General features: G+C 41.1%; 1 protein-coding gene across 1 annotated transcript in view; it reads left to right on the top strand.

Annotated features, from left to right (window-relative positions):
* Nucleotides 1-7,639: 7,639 nt before the first annotated feature.
* Nucleotides 7,640-20,054, top strand: part of WIF1 (WNT inhibitory factor 1) — a 37,972-nt gene continuing 25,557 nt past the window's right edge. Inside the window, 2 exon segments of the mRNA XM_066319122.1 lie at nt 7,640-7,813; nt 7,912-8,051. Of these exon segments, the coding sequence (XP_066175219.1) occupies nt 7,678-7,813; nt 7,912-8,051 (276 nt within the window). The 5' untranslated portion in view covers nt 7,640-7,677.

Genomic DNA, 20,054 nt, shown 5'->3' with positions numbered 1-20,054 from the left:
AAAGGCTTGTAATTACTGTGTTTATTGCCAGACATGTCATATGCCCTTGCTGATTGGATCTTTTCATAGTTTTTGACTTTGCCAGCACCCCATCCTCCTACATCTGTTACTGCATTTCTTCTCTTAGTTTTTTTCCCTGAGTGCTGGGGATTACATCCCTTGGCATTCAGTTCCTCTATTCCTTTACCTGTCATTGGAAAAAGGACTGCCCTCAGTCCAGATGTTTTGATTCTTTGTATTCAGTTCCATGTGAAACCCACCTCTTAGTCTGCCCCATGCCAGGACAGCAAAAGATTTTATTGCAAGTTGAAAGTGAGCAAAAGATTTTATTCCCCAATATGTGATAAATTAGGCTTAGCAAGTGTAATAAACATTAACAGAAAACAAAAAGTGCCACTTGAATGACCAGGAAGCAGAGAAATCAAAACTTAAGTGGTAGAAAATAATTTTCTGGGGAAGGAGTATTTCACAATTAGAGAATGTAAAAGATCCTAATTACAAGTCGTTATTTTCATGGTGTAGTCTTCTGGTGTTTCAGATCACCTCAGTGTGTAAAGTTTCTCCTTTTTTTAACCTTATCACGCAATATACTGCACTTATTTCTAAAAGATGTTATGTTACATGGCTCTCCTTGTGTTGGGATGCAGCATTATACCTTTGTCTGCTTCCTGTGTAAGCAGAACTGCCACATGTCCTGTCTTTTGCTAACACATGGATTTTAAATGAAGCACTTCTTCCAGGTTTCCCACATGTTTCTCTGGGTGTGTTGTAAAGAAAGCAGCAAAACTAAGGAATTCAAGGGGTTTTGCTCCAAGGGGAAAAGTAACTGTGTTACTTTTGCTGTAAAAAAATGGCCAATAGGATGTAAAAAAAAAATGGACAGGAAAGGAAAGGAAGGGCGGACAAATGATTGGATCCCCACATTGGATTGCCATATTATATGTCCAAAATATGCCATATTGCCATATTTCGGACACCACCTAAAATACATGCACACAAAATGTGTGGGGGTACAGGTGGTCCAACTCCAAATATGATCCACTCAATGTCCTATCATATCCCCAGATGTTGTCACAAGAGCTGTGGGGTAAAGTGGCACCAGCAGCCCAGGGTCACGCTTCAGCAGCAGCTGCACAGTTGTTCCAGGAAGATGGGGGACTTTAGGATTCATAATGAGACAGAGCTTCTGACTCTGTTAAGTCAATTGTAGTTTTGTTACTGCCTTTATGTAAGCTAGGATGGCATCCTGCTTGCCTGACTCATATTCTACCAAAACCATGAACTGAGTATCAGTCTGTGCCCTGATACTGCCCATCCTTGCTCTTTTGTTTCCTTGCCTGCTCCAGCACAGGGAATGTTTGAACTCCTTTCTTTAGCACAGTTCAAAGTATTTTATAATTTCTCATACCTGCTCTGGGTAGTGTACAAAGGCAGGGGGAGAACATAGTTGAATGGCTGTGCTTCAAAAATTACATAATTTTTGGATTATTTTGTTCTCCCATTCAGTTTAATGCCAGAGAGGAACATATGGCTCAAAGTGATTCTTTTCCACTGATTCTTTTCCACTTTACAATTCACATATTGTTTACCATATATGAGGCATTATTTCATGCTATGGCATGTATAATCAATCCCATGTCTATTCTTCCTTAGGACAGAATGGACAATATACATTTTGTCTTTCTGCTCCTGAGGCACTGTCACTCTGATCGTCTTTTTGGACATTGACTGTGGTTTTCCAAGAATGTTCCTAAAAGATTTTGAGGTGGTTTTTTTGTTGCTATTTATGTGATAATTTGCAATGATGTCTTTAGCTTTAACTTTGATTCTGGAAGTGCCTGAGGTTTTCTTGCTAGGCAAGTCACAGACCACTTGATCAAAGTTTATCAAAGAAGCTTGGATGATCCCATAGTCGCAGAATTTGAGCTTTTAATCTCCAGTGTATGACAAAAGCACCAAAGGCTTTGTGGGCAACCACATTCAGCAACAAATCGTACTGCTGTCATATGTTTCATTCCTTTTCAGTGAGTAATTTACACAATCTGTCCAGTATCTCCTCCAATAGATGTCAACATTAATTAAACCCACTGGAGATGATGCTGCAGGTAAGTAAATTTGATAGAAGAGATTTCTTCATTTGGTACAATATGAATTTTTTTTAAGTATTAATTGCTTAGATCTATTTCTCATGTTCTCTGTAATTTCTAAGGCAGAAACTTAATTGCGTCCACTTTTTTCTCCTTCCATTTTATCTTTTACATTGTTAAAATCTTCTTTCTCTCAACCAGATGCTGGACCCAGTGCCTAAGCTAAGGCCTCATTTTCTGGGTAGTGCTACATCTTCACTCAAACAACTCAGGACAAAATAACTTAGTGAGTCTGCAGTGTTCTCTTCATTCACTAGTTCCATGAAGACAAACAATAAAAGAAAACTCACAGAAATGTTTCCTATATACAGACTTCAATATAACGTTTTCATTTTAATTATTTCTGAGACTATTTCACAACTAAATGCTTCAGTGAAAACTTGACTAAATTAATGTATAAAAAAAATTGCAAATCTTATAAATAGGAAAGGTACAATGAATTGTGCTAATATTAATGTAAGTATTTAGTTTAGTATGCTTTTCAATGTTTTAAAAATATACAATTTGCATTGCAAATATATTTTTCAATTAAATATTCAACAATCAAGATTCAAGAGAATGGAAACAATTAAAAATATACATGCATGGAAATTATTTATAGAAAAGCAATAAACAAAGGAAGTCTACTTTTCTTTCTTAAAAATTGCTGTAGTCTGAAAGTTTAGAAACAAGTATTCACATCTCCCAGTCATACACAAAATCAGCTTCAGAAATAGAACTTGCAACCTGGAGCAAAGTTAGAAGTCATACTACTGGGACAGAGAATTACCAGGTAAGAGGACTGGGAACTGATGCCTTCAGGATAAAATCAATTATTAATTTGGAGGATAATTAATAAAAATATTGTGCACTCTTCCTTTTAAAAATTAAATAATTGAGGTCTGAATTTACTACAGCCTATTAAAATAATGGAAATTACAATAAAATTAATTAAACCAAAGCAGTGCAATTTACTAGTGAAGTTTTGTCCTGGGTTGTAGTTTAGGATGTATTCTATCATCATTTTTAGTTAATGGCCCATCAATGCCTTTTGCATGACTTTTTAATGGGCCATTAAGGCTCTCTTCCATGACTCATCATCCCATTTCGAGATGCTCTGCCCATGGGGAAGAGCCAAGCATTCTCACCTGGATATAAACTGGGATTTGGGACAGTAGAAGCAGCCCTCACCCACTGGATTCCCAGAGGACCGGAGCTACCAGACCTTTCTACAAGATTTCTGTTTCAGGAAGACCACTTCGTCTGGACTGTTTCCATCACCCTGATCAGGTTGTATTCTGACTCTGTCACTGGTTTTTCTTTTTGTATTTATTTTATTTTATTCTATTTTATTTTCTATTTCTTCTCATTAAATTTTATTCCTGACTTAGAACCTCTTACTTGATTTGTTTTCAAACCACAACAAGTTTAAAAGGCCAGTTCTGCTATTTTAGAAGCAGGGAAATGTCACACAATTTTATATTTTAAAAAAATCCCAAACCTTTGAAAATTCAGTTATTTGAAAACTTACAAAACCTTTGGGATAACATAACCAGATTCTGGGATTCTACAGACAAGACCAAAGATCTGGTGTCAGGCACACTGAAATGAAGAACAAAATTGATGACCAGCTGGGAAAATGAATGAAATAACTTGCCTATCGTCACTCAAGAACATGACAGAAGCAAGGATGAGGACATCTCTAACTTCTCTAGCAATTTGATAATTTTTATTTCTGCAAGCTCTCATTTGCTACACTTTTCAGCTTCAGTAAAGACTGGAATAATGGCTGTAAAAATAATTGTCTTCTTCAGTACCCAACCAGGTTCAAAGCCAGACTAACTCCATGCTCTCCAGTGGATGACCCAAGACTATTGTAAGAAAAGAAATGAAAGGGATAATGAACCGTACCATGAGTGATATAAAATAGAAGACTTCAGCCTCTGGAGTGTGTGTTTTTACAACATTCAGTATTGATTTGACATTGTTTTTACAAAAACTTCAATTTATTCCAATTTCAGAAAAACTGATTTTTTCTAATAAAAACTGATTTTTCTAATAAAACTAGTTCTATGGAGTTTTCTCCTGCCAGCTCTTAATGACAGTTGTTTTGGCTTAAGCAGGAAAAATTTAGAGGGATCTAATTCCCAATGCATAAACTTGGTGTCCACAGAGACCGGCAAGAATTTTATGATTCACTTCAGTGAATAAACCCAGTGAAGGTTGAGCACTTCTGAAAATCCTGCTGCAATTTGGCATCTTCTTGTTTATTTAAATTGTGCAAGTGTTAGTTATTATCTACCAGCGTTCACCACATAGAAACAAACCAATGAAATATGTATTTGCTATTTCTGAACACCTGAGGCGAAGGAGCATCTATAATCTTTGGAATGAAAATTATTGCTTCGGGCCATATTTATGCCCAGTACTGTTATTATTTATGTCTTTTTCTACCTCTTTTTATATTATTCATAGCTGATGATCAAAGGGCATCAGGCTCTGACTTCCATATCCTTCCCTGGGTATGTCATCATTCAAACCATCCATTCATTAATTCATTCCAAGGCTGTCATCAGGGGGATGCTGTCAGTTGCAATGAATGTCAGAGCAGGCCACAAAAGCACTATATATGCATTCTTACGAAAGTTAGTGGAACTTAAAGCCATATTCACAGCACAGTTCTGTTTTCATACATGTTTTCCATCTCATTAAACAAAGAACCACAAAATATTTGCTTTCCCAAGTATACTCCAATCCTCTCTCCATAATGCTCTCAACTCACTTAAAAGAAACTATTCTTCCCTGAAATATGTCATGTAATTTAGGAGAGACATTAAAAAAAAGAGAGATCAAGAACTCGACCAAGCTTGTACCTAGATTTCCACATTAAATGCAAGCAGGTAGTATGAGCACAAGTTTAGCAAATTTTACCCTAAGTGAATCTCATTGTGCTACAACACTACAGCAGAGAGAAACTGGGGAGAACAGGCACTGCAGTACAACAGGCCAGTCTCAGCACCAACACAGGACTCACCTAAGCCTTGGCAGAGGCTGGAGGACAGAGACACTGTTAAAACAACTACAGAGGTGTCTCTGGCCTTGGATAGTCTGTTGGTACCCATCAAACTGTACTTCAGTCACTAGGTACCAGCTAATTTCTGCAGAAAGTAAACTGATTGCTATTCCAGTTTTTTTTTTACTCAGGAGTGTTTAAATCGTACCATCACAGTTTTGGAAATTATGTTCCTGCGTTATTACTTCGCAATTAAATTATCTTCCTTTGTTGGATATTTAGAAAGCCCCTTGACATGATGAATAACAATGTAAATCGTTGCATTAGAATGTTAAATATTCTTCCCTATCTTGAGGTCCCGTTTTAACCTCTTCCTAACAGCCTCATTTCAGATATTATTTTTTCCCCCGCTACATTTCTCTTTTGTAGTACAGCTAAAATTTCTTGTGCATTTTCAAGCTAAGAAGCTGAAAGCGAATCTCTGGGGTCGGATCCTTACTGGGCTGTTCGGGAGGTCCGTGCGGGCCCGTGCCGGGGTTTGCGGCCCCCCGGAGCCGGGCGGGGCAGCGCAGGGCGGAGGAGGCGCGGCCGCCCGGGGCCTGCAGCGGCGGCGGCGGCCGGCAGAGGGCGGCCCGGCCCCGGCGGCTCCGGTCCGCACGAGAGGCCGGCACACGCCGGGCCGCCGCCGCCGCAGCCCGCCTTCCGGACCGCGGGAGCGCAGCGCAGGGCGCGGGATAAAAACCAGCATTTTACACAAAACAAATGAGAATCATAGAATCGCGGAACGTCAGAATGGTTTGGGCTGGAAGGAACAGTGAATGATCATCTCAAATTTCAACTCACCTTCGACGAGGTTGTGCGGAGCCCCGTTCATCCTGTTCTCTAACACTTCCAGAAATGGGCTGTCCGCAACTTCTCTGGGTAACCTGTGCCAGTGTCTCAACACCCTCACAGTAAAGAATTTCTTTCTGATCTAAACTTACTTTGATTTTGAAGCCATTCCCCTTTGTCATATCACTACAGGCCCCTGTACAACTTTCCTCTCCGGCTCTTTTCTAGGCTCGCTCTAGGTACTGGGAAGATGCTCTAAGGTGTCTCTGGAGCCTTGACCAGGAAGAACAACCCCAGCTCTCTCAGCTTGTCTTCATAAGTGAGGTGCTCCAACCATCTCTTCATCTTCGTTGCCCTGCTCTGGACTCAATCTGACAGGTCTACATGCTTCCTTTGTTGGGGACCTCAGAACTGGATGCAATGCTCCAAATGGGGTCTCACAAGAGCAGAGTAGAAAGGGAAAGTCACCTCCTTTGACCTGCTTGTCCCACACATAACCAAAAAATAGCAAATAATCACCCCCATCTTACAAGCATCTAGAGGTGAGGCATTTCTGTTAGAGTACGTGCACTGACTCCAGTTTTTGGAGCCTAAGATTTTTCATCTGGGCAAGTTACTAGGGAATGCCACTCAATTACATCTGTCTGGAAAAGAAAGATCAGCTTCATGTTGCTGTCCATTACACAGAGAATTCCAGTCCCGGCAGACAGTAAAGAGGTAACAGAATCTAAAGCAGTGATCACAGGAAGAAAATACCCTCCAACTCCTTCCAGAATATTACAGGCAAACTTGGGAGTTTAACTGAAACTTTATCTATCCTGCTAAGTTTTGACTTTTTGATTTATTTTTTTTCCAAGGCTTTTCTTTTTCTAATGGAAGAATCCAGAAAATTTGGAAACAATACTTTTTTATTCCTTTACAATACGTGATTCTGTTTAAATAAAATTTTTAATAGGAAATTCTTTCAAGCTTCAATAAGTTTCTATATTGAGCCATTTCCAGTTTCTGTGTCTCCGCTGCCCTCAAGACCTTTGGGCAAAAGCCAGGTGAAAGCCTTTCCTTCCTTTAGCACATTGCCTGATGTTCTACGCCGTTCCCTGGAACTGGGAAGAGTGTCCCTGTGCCTCTGCCCGGCCGATGGCTCGCTTTAGGGCCTTATCTGTCCAGCTCCGCCGGTCCCCTCTGAAGCCACGGCCTCCCACTGCACACACTTGCCACTTGGGTGATGCTCCCCCCATCTCTGACTCAGGCCCCGCGGGTGCCAGGGGGACGGCTACCCACAAACTTCGTTTCTTCACGCAGACACGAGTATCTGCAGCGACTCATTTGTGACGGTGGTGCCACTGCCGGCCGGAGCGCCGGGGTGCCCCTGGGGGAGAGTGAACACAGGGAGGGGCCGGGACGCGCGGCGGGGCGGCGACCCTGCCGTGTCACGGCTCCCGCGTGACAGAACGGGTGCGGGTCACGGTCCCGGCTCTCGGCTCCGCTCCTGCGGCAGTGGGCGGCCACCGCAGCCCCGGGCGTGGAGCGCTGACCGCCCTCCGCGGCGGGGGAAGGACCGTGCGAGCGCCGCGCTCCCGGCCGCCCGCGGCGCCGCCCGCCGCCCACCCCGTGCCCGCCCCGCCGGGGCCGCCCCGCGGCAGAGGGAGCGCGGCGCGGCCGGAGCGGCGGCGGAGCCGGCGAGCCCCGGGCGGGCGGTGCGGGAGCATGGCCCCGGCGGGGCGGCTGTGCTGTGCCGCGCTGCTCTGCGGCGCCCTCAGCCTCTGCAGCCTGCGGGCCGCGCCGCGCCAGCCCGACACCCTCTACTTGTGGATCGACGCCCAGCAAGCGCGGGTGCTCATCGGTAAGTGCGGCCGCCGCCCCCAGAGCGGCGGGCGGGAGCCCGGAGCCGAGCCCGGCCCGGCGGGGCTGCCGCGCATTGCGCCCCTTTGCCTTCCGCAGGCTTCGAGGAGGATATTCTGATCGTGTCCGAGGGGAAGATGGCTCCGTTCACCCACGACTTTAGGAAAGCCCAGCAGAGGATGCCCGCCATCCCCGTCGGCATCCACGCCATGAATTTCACTTGGCAGGCAACGGGACGGGTAGGTGCCGAGACGGGGCCGCGGCCAGGGGCGGAGGCCGCTCTGTAAACCCGGGCAGGTGGTTCGGCCTTGGAATAGTTGAGGAAGCCCTCTCCGAGGCGTGCTGGGGCAGCCCTGGGTGCGGGAGTCCGAGGCGCGGGCTGGGGGTGGCTCGGGGAGGAGCGGGAATTGCGTTGGGATGGCTGGGAAAGCGCGCTGGGAAGGGGCTGGGTGTAAGGTGCGTAGGAGCGGCGGGCTGCTCGGGCGCCAGGGAACCCGCAGGCTGGCGAGGCGTGAGACAGAGCTCACCAGGAACGCCCCAGTCGCCTGCACTTGCCGGAAAATTTTGTACCGGACGGTAGTTACGTGGATGCAGTTTTCTTTCGACTTTCTTTAGCTTATGGACGTACAGTACGGGCTCTTCATTGATCTCTATGAACTAAACGTGTAGGCTTAATTTGTAGTTCTAGTAAATAGCATTTCTCTTCTGTAGACTTAATTTTACCAAGTTAAATTGCAAAACCACATAAATCTGCAGTTTATTGAATCCTGTTGGATTCTTTTGTTGAAAATGTAAGAATCTGTGGCATATTTTTGTGAAGAAACATATGTATGATTTGACACACTGACAACATATGCTGAATTTGCATAAAGCTGGAACTTGTTAGTGTACATTATCATGGATACAGAAAAAACATGATGGCATAAAGTCGTGGATAAAATTATTTCATTTTTACAATGCTGAACATTGACTTTATACAATAAAGAACTTGGCAGAGATGGAACAATGTTTACATTTAAACACTGATTGTATAATTCAGCTAATTGCTGTTTCACAAATTTGGCTGTGGTTTTGGTTGTTTGAAAGTACTGTATTTACAGGAATTGTTTGGCTTCAAGGTGTTGTCTGACACCCTCGCAATTTTTTGCTGTCCTCACAAAGCCTTTGGGTTTAGAAAGTGCTTCACCCCCTCCTCCAGAGTGGAAGGTGAATATGGAGAGACAAAACTTACTCACAAAGGCTAAGTGGCTTGCTCTAGGTCTTTGGTGTTCTTATCATACTTTACAGAGAAAACAATTTTGTAAACAAAGGGTTGGCGAAAATACCTAGAAATAATTAGCGTCTTTTGGGACTGTAATTCCTGCTCCATTTCTCTGCCAGCTTCAGCTGCTGTTGGTGATAAAACTAGCTCTTTTTTGAATGGGTGATCAAGATGTTAGACTGAACGCTGTCCTTCTCTTCTATCTCCTCCTTGTGTTCTCCTCTCCCTCCTTTGCTGCCTACAGGTAGATCATTAGGAAAAGGTGATTCCAACACTGATTTCAGTGAGAAGAGTCACAGGCTCAAAGACATAATAGGAAAATGTTCTGCTTGATGCCACTTGCAGGATGAGTTCTGAGCAGCTGCAAAGGTGTTTAACCCATTAGTCCTTCTCCTATTTTCTGGTTTACCGAATACTTCTTAGACAAAGCATTCACTTTAAGTAAGTGAAATACTTAAATGGTTTAAAAAATTCTGTGTTTCTCCAGAATTTCCAATATTTCATGAGAGGAAGAAATTAGTACATTTTTACTTTTTTCCAGTGTTCTATTTTCGTTTTAAGTACACACATTCTTAGAAGTTTCCATTAACACATCCAGGGAAGTGCTAAAAACTTGCTACCTTTATTCTGTAGTTTTTTGGAAAATTCGTAATTCAGGGAAGGGAAAATGAGAAGTGGAAGGGAAGACAAGAGGAAGAGAGAAGAGAGGGAGAGGGTAAAAAAAGAGAAGAAAAAGGGGAGAGAGAAGCAAGAAAGGAAGACAGAAAAGAAATGGCAACTAGAATTTTTTGAAAGGAAAGGCATTTGAAATGCTGAAGTACTAGACTACTTTCTGTAAAATATCTGTTGTTTCCCATTTGGTAAAACTGAAATAATTTTTCTGTGAGTCTTGTACCTTATGGACCACTTCACCCCGTATTCCACTTGAAATGTGAAGATGTTTTTCTGGGACTTCAAGATTGGGGGGCGCTCTCAGTAGTATATGCCTCACATCTAGCAGCAGCTAGACCCTTTTTGGGTCTACAGACATAAGGCTTCTCCTGGATAGGTGTAGGAGATCCTGTCTATGACATTACATGGTTCCTAGTCCTGATATCAGCAAGATGGGGGAGTGAGAGAGCAGCTGAGTGGGTGTCTGGCAGCCAGACAAGGTCAACCCACCACACTTGGGTCCCAACAGGGCACCTTAGCATGTATAAATATCCTGTAGATAGATAGATAGATAGATAGATAGATAGATAGATAGATAGATAGATAGATAGATATCCCGTCTACCTGCTCCTGGGATAAATGATGATCCAAGTTCGAGGTGAGTAAATAATCCAACCAAGTGAGTGGCAATGCTTCTCAGTCTTACACGGCTGAATATTCTAACTCGAAAATGTCTTGTTAAAAGGCATATTTTAAGGACTAGATTACATCTGTATTCTGTGTAAACAGAAGTGCTTGAAACACACTACATTTAGGTGTTATGCTTCTGATGCAGTGGCCTTTGTGTCCTGAATACATTTTATGTGAAAACAATTTTGTTTGACAAGCAAACAATCAAAAATAGTTTTCACTAGAAAGCATTAACCAAAGAAAAGCATTATTTACTTTTAATTCATAGTCCATTATTTCTAATTAATTATTAAGAAATATAAGGGGAAATACAAAATTTAAGGGTCTGAGGGTGCTGAATGTATATGTTTTTTGCTAGTTGAAATCAGGATGCACCAGGACTGACAAGAATGTTAAAATACTGCAAAACGGGATTGCCAAGTTTTGATGCACTTTGTGCTTCTACCTGTAAATTAAAGCATAACATTAAAGATGCTATGTTCTCTTTAGAAAAGAAATGTAATCTGTGTAAATTGACAGTTACAAAGATTGTTCTTTGAACTGAAAGGTTTAAAAAAGAAAAAAATCAGTGATAATATGCATCTATGTAACCACTAGAGCTCACTGGTGTGCTTCTTGGCTGTCTTCTGGATGGTTTTTGCAAAAGAAAATACAATGACTTTTAGTGGTCTTGTCCTCTGTAGAAGATTGAGCTAAAAATCTTCACAGTGAAGATTACACCTGATTAATGCTGTAACGTTTTACTGCGTCCACTAGTGGAAGTTACCAAAGATTTCAGTGATAACATCATCTCTACAGCATTTAGGAATTTATGACAAGTATTTAATCTCCAAATCCACAAAACCCACCATGTATTTTTAACTTTCAGTGGGAATTCTGACAGCTGTAAAATTAAGTTCACATCTGGGAGAGTATTGGTGGGAGAGAACCATGTTAAAAAAAGGTTGATTATTGCCCAGACAGTAAGTGCCCAGTGACAGAGAAGCAGCCCAGTTGATTTAATAGACAGGAGGTGAAAAAAAGAAACCAAAAAGCAAGTTGGAATTTTTCTTGTGTAGCATTCTCTGGCCTGATCCACAGAAATAGTCAATCTGGGCCATAGCCTGCCCAGGCTGCTTTCTTCCTTTCAGATATGGGAGAAGTATTGGGGTCAGATGAATTATTGTAGCAGCTCACTTTCCCCTCTGCCCTGTAATGAGTACCCACCCCACAGCTCCTCTCCTGGTGCATGGTTGAATGCATGCCCATGATGTGACGTCTGAAATAGGTCTCAAAGAGTTATTGATAACCTTGAGTAAATCAAAAAGACACTCACCTCTGAGAAAGAGGGAATGTATGTCTTCAGTGCATTTTCTAGCATCATTTCTGTATGTTCTAAAGTGAAGGTCAGGAATGCTGTATAGTTAACAGCTCTTGGAGGTTGACTCTGATCTCAGCAATTTGACCATTAGCCCTGAATAGCTCACCTGAGTTCTCTGAAATTGTCTCATATTGCTGAGATGTAGCCTGACCATAAATAAAATAAATAATATAAATATTATTTATATTATATTATAAATATTATATTGTAAATATTATATTATAAATATTATTTATTTAAGATGGACAAAATGTAATCTTCAATTTTGCTAGGAGAAGATTTGTTTCCTTGCTCAGAGTGAAGCTAAAAGACCACCAGTTTTAAGGCATTAGTGGTGTAATAAGGTGCTCCAGTCAAACATGGCTATTTCCCTGATAAACTGAAAGAAACCAAAAAGTATTGAATTTCAACACCTAATTCTTCAAAGGAAACTTTTCTTCAAAGAAACTGCTGATTTTTTAATGTATCTTGTATGCAACCAGTCATTACAGTGATGCTTTTCAGCTTAAAAAATGTTTAATATGCAAAATCTAGGAGATTTTTTCCAATAAAAGTATGGCTCTCCTCAAAGTTTGGTCAATGTAATTGCGTAAACTCACACTCTTGTGATTATCAGTGGTACCTCCACTGTACTTTCATGTCACCAGCCCGGGGAAATACTTTGTTTTCTGACCTCTGTACCAAAACTTCCATGTGGAATGTGAAGATGTTTACATACTGTGAGCATGATTTTTAGACAGGGGGTTCTCATATCAAGAGCACAGCTCCAAACCTTTAATATTTAGATTCTGCTCCGCTGTGGTATTTTGCGTCTCAGTGTTGTAGACATGCCACCAGGGATCAAAGTAATACTGCAGAGATCCCACTTTCTTAGTAAAGCAGGCATGTGCCAGCCATCTGTTCCATCTGCTGATAGAAAACAGCAGTAAAATTTCTCAAAGTTTTGCCAAGAAGAAAAGGAGGGATTTATTGCTCGGCAGAGATGAGTTACAAGGCACCGTATAGTGTAAGCTGCATCTGGTTTCCATAGTAATTTACATGGCATGTGTGTAAACTACACAATTATTCTTTTACACAGCAGTGTAAACCTATGTTAAGTAAACAATTCTTCAAGATTTTCATTGTTTATAATTTCTATAAATAATCCATTTTTAACAACAGCAAAAAAAGCTAAAGACATAAATTATTTTCACTACTTTTACAGTAGTGGCTGCAATGTACAACATAACTGTTGAAACGCATTGGAACTAACAAGGACACCCCAACTTTCAAGACTAGATTTTGTGAAAATTTACAGATTTCACTCCCTGTGTTACTAACAATTTTTCTGAAATAGAAAATCCAGGGTTTCCTCTTGTATTGCTTTCCCCTGTGTTGCTTTCCTGTTTGTGGAAGTGAAAATGTTTTCTGGCAACATCACCTCTTTTTACAGACAGTTCCACAGGTACATTCTTAGTGATCTAAAGTTAACGCCATTAACAAGTAATGCTATAGAGAAAGCACTAACAAAAATGAGAGCTAACTGAGCTAACTGGAAGAATTTTTAATGTATTTAACATCTTCTCTTGCTTTCCAAAGAGGTTTTTTTGGGGTAGCTACAACCATCATTGACTTGATTCTAACCAAGTGGATTATGTACATATAAAACAAATGTAAGAAATCACACCCTTCCTAGGGCGTGCTGATATGTGAGGAATATGGTATGCCCTAGCATTTTCAAAATTGATATGTAGTAGATATTTGCATCATGTTGAACAGAATTTCAAGAGCTGAATACCCTAGCACAGAACAATGATTATAATTTTTAAAGCTTTCAAGAAAATGCATCTCAAAGCCTCTTCTGTTTTGCCTTCCTCTGGGTTTATGCTTGGCTTGTTAGGGTTTGTTTTTCTTTTATTTATATTTTTCTGTACAAATTCCACCATCTGAAAGATTCTACTTTATTTGTACTAGTGTCTTTTACCATATTGGACCTTTTGTTTTGCTGGGAAGTTTTTGACAGTTTATTTGTGGCCAAGCTCTTCACTGCATCAAACCATAGCCCAGATGCAGTGGAAATGTAATCCCACCTCGACTGGCTGGCAGGGCTGTGCCTGATGCAGCCCAGGCCTTCAGCACTGCCTCCCACTACACTGCAGCTGAAGAAGTGAGAAAGTGGCACTTGCTTAAGCAAGGTACATTGCTCAAACTGGAGAGCAGTTGCTAGTGGTCCACCTCAGAGGTCAGTCCTAGGTCTCATACTCTCAGTGAAGCAGCAGCCCAAAATCTGCCTCAAAAACAGTGATATAAATAAAGCAAAGACACTGATACTGTTGTAAAGAGGCTGTAAGAGGCTTTACCCAGCTATGATACCTGAAGTCCACCACAGGACCACAGGTTCCATGTAGAATCTTAGTCTGTTCATAGAACACCTTAGCAATGACATGCAAAGGTTTGGAGTGGAATTTTCCGCCCCCCCCCCCAGCCATGCAACAAGAAAACCCTGGGTTATTTTGCATCTACAATGAAAGTTTGCTTTGTTTTCCAACCAGCTGGTGGAGTCCATCTTTTTTTGGCCATACAAGGAAAAATGGGCGATTGCCTTTGAGCTGCTTCAGCACTTGCTGTCATCAGTGCTAAATACTTCAATAAATAACTTGAAGACCAAACACTGCTTTCAGAGCTGGTCCCTCAAATCCTCTGGAGTTTCCCCTTTGTCTGGATAAAAAGCCAGCTAAAGCCAGCTGATCCTAAAGGAAATAAATATGCCTGACATCAAACCTGGCAATCTCCCAGTCTCAAGTTTTGGCCCATCACCAGGCAAAATAAACCCCCAAACAGCAGCCCACTAATTAGAAGATCTATCACCAGCTCTGAGCACTAAAGGACAGATACCAGCAGCAAGAGCCAGAGAGCCAGCCTTTGCAGTGACAGCTGTCCAGAGAAGCTGAAGGCAGGCTCTTGGACCATCCTGACCATCAGAGAACAGAGCTTTTAGTACTGTGATTATGAACCTAATCTTTCTCAGAACACGTGGAAGACATGGACAAATCTCAACTTTTTAATGAACAGAAGTTAAGGTCTCCCTGCAACATTTTCTACTTGCCCTCAACTTGTAAATATGTGAATATTGAGATAGTCAATGGGAATCTGAGACTTAAAACCTACCAGGCAAATCATCAAGTCCACTGAACACATTCAGCAAGGAGTTCAAGTACCAACTTAACCTGTTGCTTTTGAACTGCAGCAAACACTGGTTTCATTTTGCAAAGTTGGATCCCTACCTAGTTGTCTTACAGAAGTTTTGGGAAATAAATTGAGCTGTTGAAACAGAATCTATTTGAGTAACCAGGTTGAAACAGATTTATTTTGCCATTGTGAAGCCACAGATACATATGGTTTCTGCAAGCAGTTGTGTGGCTGCAATATTCCTCAGAGACTGTCAGGGAGAACAGGCAGGTTGCACAGCAGAGCACACTGTCAGAGAGGAAGAATGGGCAAAATACAGTTATCTGGGTTTGTAATCACAAGCAACAGATGATATGCATAGACATATTAAGAGCTGGGAATTAATTTGCCAGCAGAGCGTGTTGGCAGCTACCTTGATTGATCTTGTTTTTTGGGGGGTTTTTTGTGGTTTGTTTGTTTGTTTTTGGGGGTTTTGTTGTTGTTGTTGTTGTTGTTTGTTTATTTTGTTGTTGTTGTTGTTGTTGTTTGTGCTGGCTTTTCTTTCTTACCTCCTTCCTTCCAGTTTTGCACAGGAACCTCTATTTATATTGCATAGGCATGATCTGATTTCTGTATTGGCAAGGGAGGGTAGCTGAAAGCTTGTAATCCAACATGTTGATTCTCTCTGATCAGACCTGTGATGTGTTGGTATTAGATACAGGACCAGCTTATACTGATCCTAAAAGGCAAAAATTAGAAGCTTTCATCACATCAAGAACCATGGGTTTCACATTTTTACTTGATGTAACTGTAACTTTCCTTTGATGGGACTGTCTGCACCATATCCTGCCCACTGACAGTATTCACATTTGAATTGTCTCAGTGTAGTCCCTTTTTAGTTGTCTTGTCAAATATTCACAGTAAAGTAAACTTTATTTTTATAGTATCATGATGCCACTTTCATTCTATGATTCTATAAATCACCTGACACTAGAATTAGAAGATGTAAAACATTTTTACATGCATATTTTACTTATATAATACCTTTTTTCATCCAAAAGTAAGGGGTTTCTCATAATTTTAAAATACAATCAAAAAGTAAAAATACATTAAATTATATTTATTAGGAAATACTTCAAAGGACAAGGAATCTGAGAGTTTCCAGGCAGGAGGAAGGGTAACCTGGGGGTAAAAAGCTCACCACCTCTGCAAATTCTTGTACAATCTTTTGCTTTCCCACCTTTTCCCAAACCAAACAACTCCAACAGAAACTGTCACTAGGTTTACATGCGTTCCTTTCCCTGATTGCAAACACTGAAGTAAGTGCAGTGAGGTCTTTCCCCCCTCCTGATTTAGAGTAGGTGCTGGATCATACCAAGGTTCTTTAGCCTTTTCTGTGCCTTGTAGTGATGTAGAGAGCAGACCTGATCGCTCAACAAGGTTTGTGGTGTGGGACATGGTTTCCCTCCAGAGGTTTTTTTCTTCCTGAAAATACTGTGGACCCCACTCAGCCCAGTACTGCTCACTTCATTTGTCAATAAAAACTTACTCAGGGTATTTGGGGAATCTCCAGCAGCCTACGAGTCCAGAAGAAATTAGAGATTGTTAACATATCTGGAATGTATTCAAGCAGCAAAAAGGACAATTTGGTCCCAGTCTACAAGAGCAGACCAGATTTACCATAGATATTCATCAGGGAATAAATTAAATCACCTGTCTTAGCAAAACTCTTGCATCCCAGATGGGACAGTTGTCTTATAGCCGAGTGCAGATTTAGCTGTTGTTAGACTCCTCCTTGGTTTTCACCACAAGTATATTTGTGCTTGGGGAAGCCCACACATTCATTGCTGAGGCTGCTGTCCCTCTTGCATTTTCTCTGTTAGGGTCTCTGCAAGATTCTTCTGGGGAAATTTCTGCTGCTGGCCCTCCATCTCAGGATTTAGACTGACACAGGATTGGTCACATTATCCAGAATTTAAAAAAACCACAACAGAAGGATGCAGATTTCCCAAAATAAACTTCCTGCCTTTCTTAATAGGACTTATTTCTACAAGTGTGTTTAAAAGGTTTATCTGGAATCTCAGCTTGACCCTGTGTCAAGTCAGCAGAGTCCAGGCCTTGTGAAGATGCCTGTGCAGCAGATAGACTCCACCTGCAGCCAGGGAGGGAAAGAAAGGTGGTTCAAGACAGCAGGTAGATCAGATTCTAGCTGGGTTGAACTTCATTCTGCAAGTGCTGGTCTCTGTCTTTTGGGTGTACAGGATGTCAAGGATGAGCTGGTTTTTTAAAAGATACTTCTTTTAAATGCTGGGAAAACACTGGACCTTAGCTCAAAAGACTGGACCTTTGAGGCTGGTACTGTAACCTAGGGATGAAGCTGTGCTGACCCTGCCTATGGAAAAAAACACTCCGTAAGACAGAAAAACTGTTTGTAGAACCTGTTCAGTTTCCCATAAGAAACTTGGGATAAGATTATACTTCCTTGTTTTACTCTGAAGAGAAGTCCATCTTTGAATAATTCCAGATAGAGTTATGGAGGACAGAACTATGTGGAGGCCTCTATAGCACATGGAAATATGACAGCAATATGCATTCATTTAGCAGTCTTCAGTGAATTCAGAAAAATCTGTGTGATTTCAATACAACTGCAAAGACAAAAGTTCCTTTTCATATACACTGAGCAAACTCTTAGTGGTGAATTTAGTTCTTTCACAGTAGGATCGAGAATTTACTTTGATCAATGACACCCTATGAAACAGGAAAAAAAATTACTCTGAATTTTCACAGAAAAAGGAAATTGAAAATCCACATAGTAGGTATTAAAAGAGAGCAGTGTTAAGGAAGTCTCCCCTAATGACTAATCAGGATGGAATTGAATTTTTGCAAGTTTTCAAAATTTAAGCGCTTATCTTCCTGTGAAATAAGACTGAAGACCAATATCTGCTGGGCAATAAACAAACTCTCAGTCAGAGGTGCTGCAAACTTTCTGTCACGTGGATACACAAAAATGGAAGCACCCCTCTTTGAAGCCCTGAAGAACCCAATCTGACAGAAGCTGCTGTGAGGTTTCATAAGTTTTGAGAAAGTTCGCTGCTGACGTTTTGAAGAGAAATATTTATATTTATTATGCAGGAGTGCCAGTTAAAGCCAAGATTGAAACACATGGACTCAATAAAGGCCAATTATGTGACCTTTGCTGTTTGCCACGCTTTTAACTTGTGTAAGTAATTGATTACACTTTCATGAGATCATAATCAGAAGGTTGTTCTTTGGTAATGGTTGTGCTAGAGGAGCTTATGCCCAGCTTCAAAGCTATTCTGTGAGGCTTAAGAACAAAGGGTTGGAGTTTGAAGCATGGCCAAAATGAATCTGTATGTATTATCCATGTTTACACCATCAAGAGGTGGATTCGCTTATTCTTCATCTGTGAGCTTTCTCTCATCACTCAGATGAGCCACCATCTCTAAGGTTTACATTTGTGCTTTTAAAACTATTCCTGTTTAACTAAATATAGTGTCTGTTCAGATCCCCATCATAACTAGCCTAAATACTTGTTAGTGCAATCACTTTCCTGAATTGTAAAGGTTTTATTGAAATTATTTATGGTCTCTGTGAAGAATTTTCAGGGTAATTATTAATTATCAATAAATCCATCCAAAGCCTGAAACTGTAAATAGACTATAATCTAAGGATGTCCCCCCAGGATCAGCCAACCAAGCTATACAGTTACTTTTCAAGCTGTGAGGGGGAGAAAAGGAACCCTGTGAGGTTTTCTCAGTGTAGATGGAGCCAGATAAAAGTGTTGCAGGTGGCAGTTGCAGACTGTGCAAACACTTATTTTCCTAGGATGTAACCTGATGAGACAGTATTTGTATTTTTTTTCTCTAAGAGCAGTAATAATTTTCTCCTTTTTTATTAGCTTTGGGAGACTGGTATTTTGAACGTCCATGATCATGAAATGTCCACCAGAGAGAGCACTAATATTTTCCTAGGTGAACACAGAATAAATTAGACCTTGCTGTGCTGGAACAAGAACTAACTTTTCAGAATAGCCTTTATCAATTTTCAGGATACCAGAGCAATATCTTGTGTTGAATATTTGTAGATAGCAAAGGCTTTTGTGTCTTTTATTTACTTTAAATCTGAACTCTTAATGATATTTCTCTTTCAGGTATTCTGTTTGCTTCTCTCCCCTTCCCCAAAGCAGAATTATCTGATTTCATTGTAAGACATAAGAGAAAACATTTAAAGGAAGCTCATGCACCAGGCCTGGTTCATGCAGAGAAATATCATTCCTTGCTATAAATTTTCAAGATGTAATTAACTGTGCATGTTTGTCAAAACCTTAGTGATTTGTCTTCTTTTAGCTTATTTTTTTTCAAAACTGGCTCTAGTGAAGCTGTTCTAAAATGCATTCCATAAAATGTGTTAAATGAACAAAAAAAGCTCAAAATATGTGAAGTTGAGCTATTTCACTTTCTTTGTTTCCAAATAAAGCAAGATAGAGGAGTGAGAGACTCCCCGACTTTGGTAATTGAGGATCTGTAAACTGTGACTGTTTTAAAAAGATGGTGCATGCCACATGCCTTTGTCTCTACATGCTTGTACTTAACCTGGATCTCCAAGCTCTAGCCTGGTGCAACAGCCCCACTGTCCGCACTGCAGGTACCTGCTTGCATCAAGGAATGCCTCTGATCTAAAACAAACATATTGTCATTAGCAGGCAGTGATGGACAGGAATGTGTACAAGGCTTTTATTTGTCCCTCGTCTCAGGAGCCTGCTTTTTTGGCAATGATGATGACCTCAGAGTTAATGCTCTGCTGGTGTACTTGGATTTTTCTTTTATCACCTCTGTTCCTCTCAAAGCCCAGTCTTCCTAGCAAGCCCTTCAGCTTCCAGCCTGGCATTGGTTTCAAAGATTGCTTCAAATGCTAGAGTGCCTCCCAGACCTCAGGGTCTGGTGGGAGAAATATTTGCTCAAAATGACTGAGTAGCTGCCTTGTCTCCCATGTCTCCCAAAGAGCAGACAACTGCCAGAAACAGTGCTAAATACAATCAAAATCTATTGTGTTGTGACCTCACCAAGCTTCTTGACAGTGATTTTTTCGACCTCACCAAGCTTCTTGACAGTG

The sequence above is a fragment of the Sylvia atricapilla genome, chromosome 5 (assembly GCF_009819655.1).
Source record: "Sylvia atricapilla isolate bSylAtr1 chromosome 5, bSylAtr1.pri, whole genome shotgun sequence".
Lineage (NCBI taxonomy): Eukaryota > Metazoa > Chordata > Aves > Passeriformes > Sylviidae > Sylvia > Sylvia atricapilla.
The sequence above is the reverse complement of the archived record's forward strand: the minus strand, read 5'-3'. Positions and strand labels throughout refer to the sequence as shown.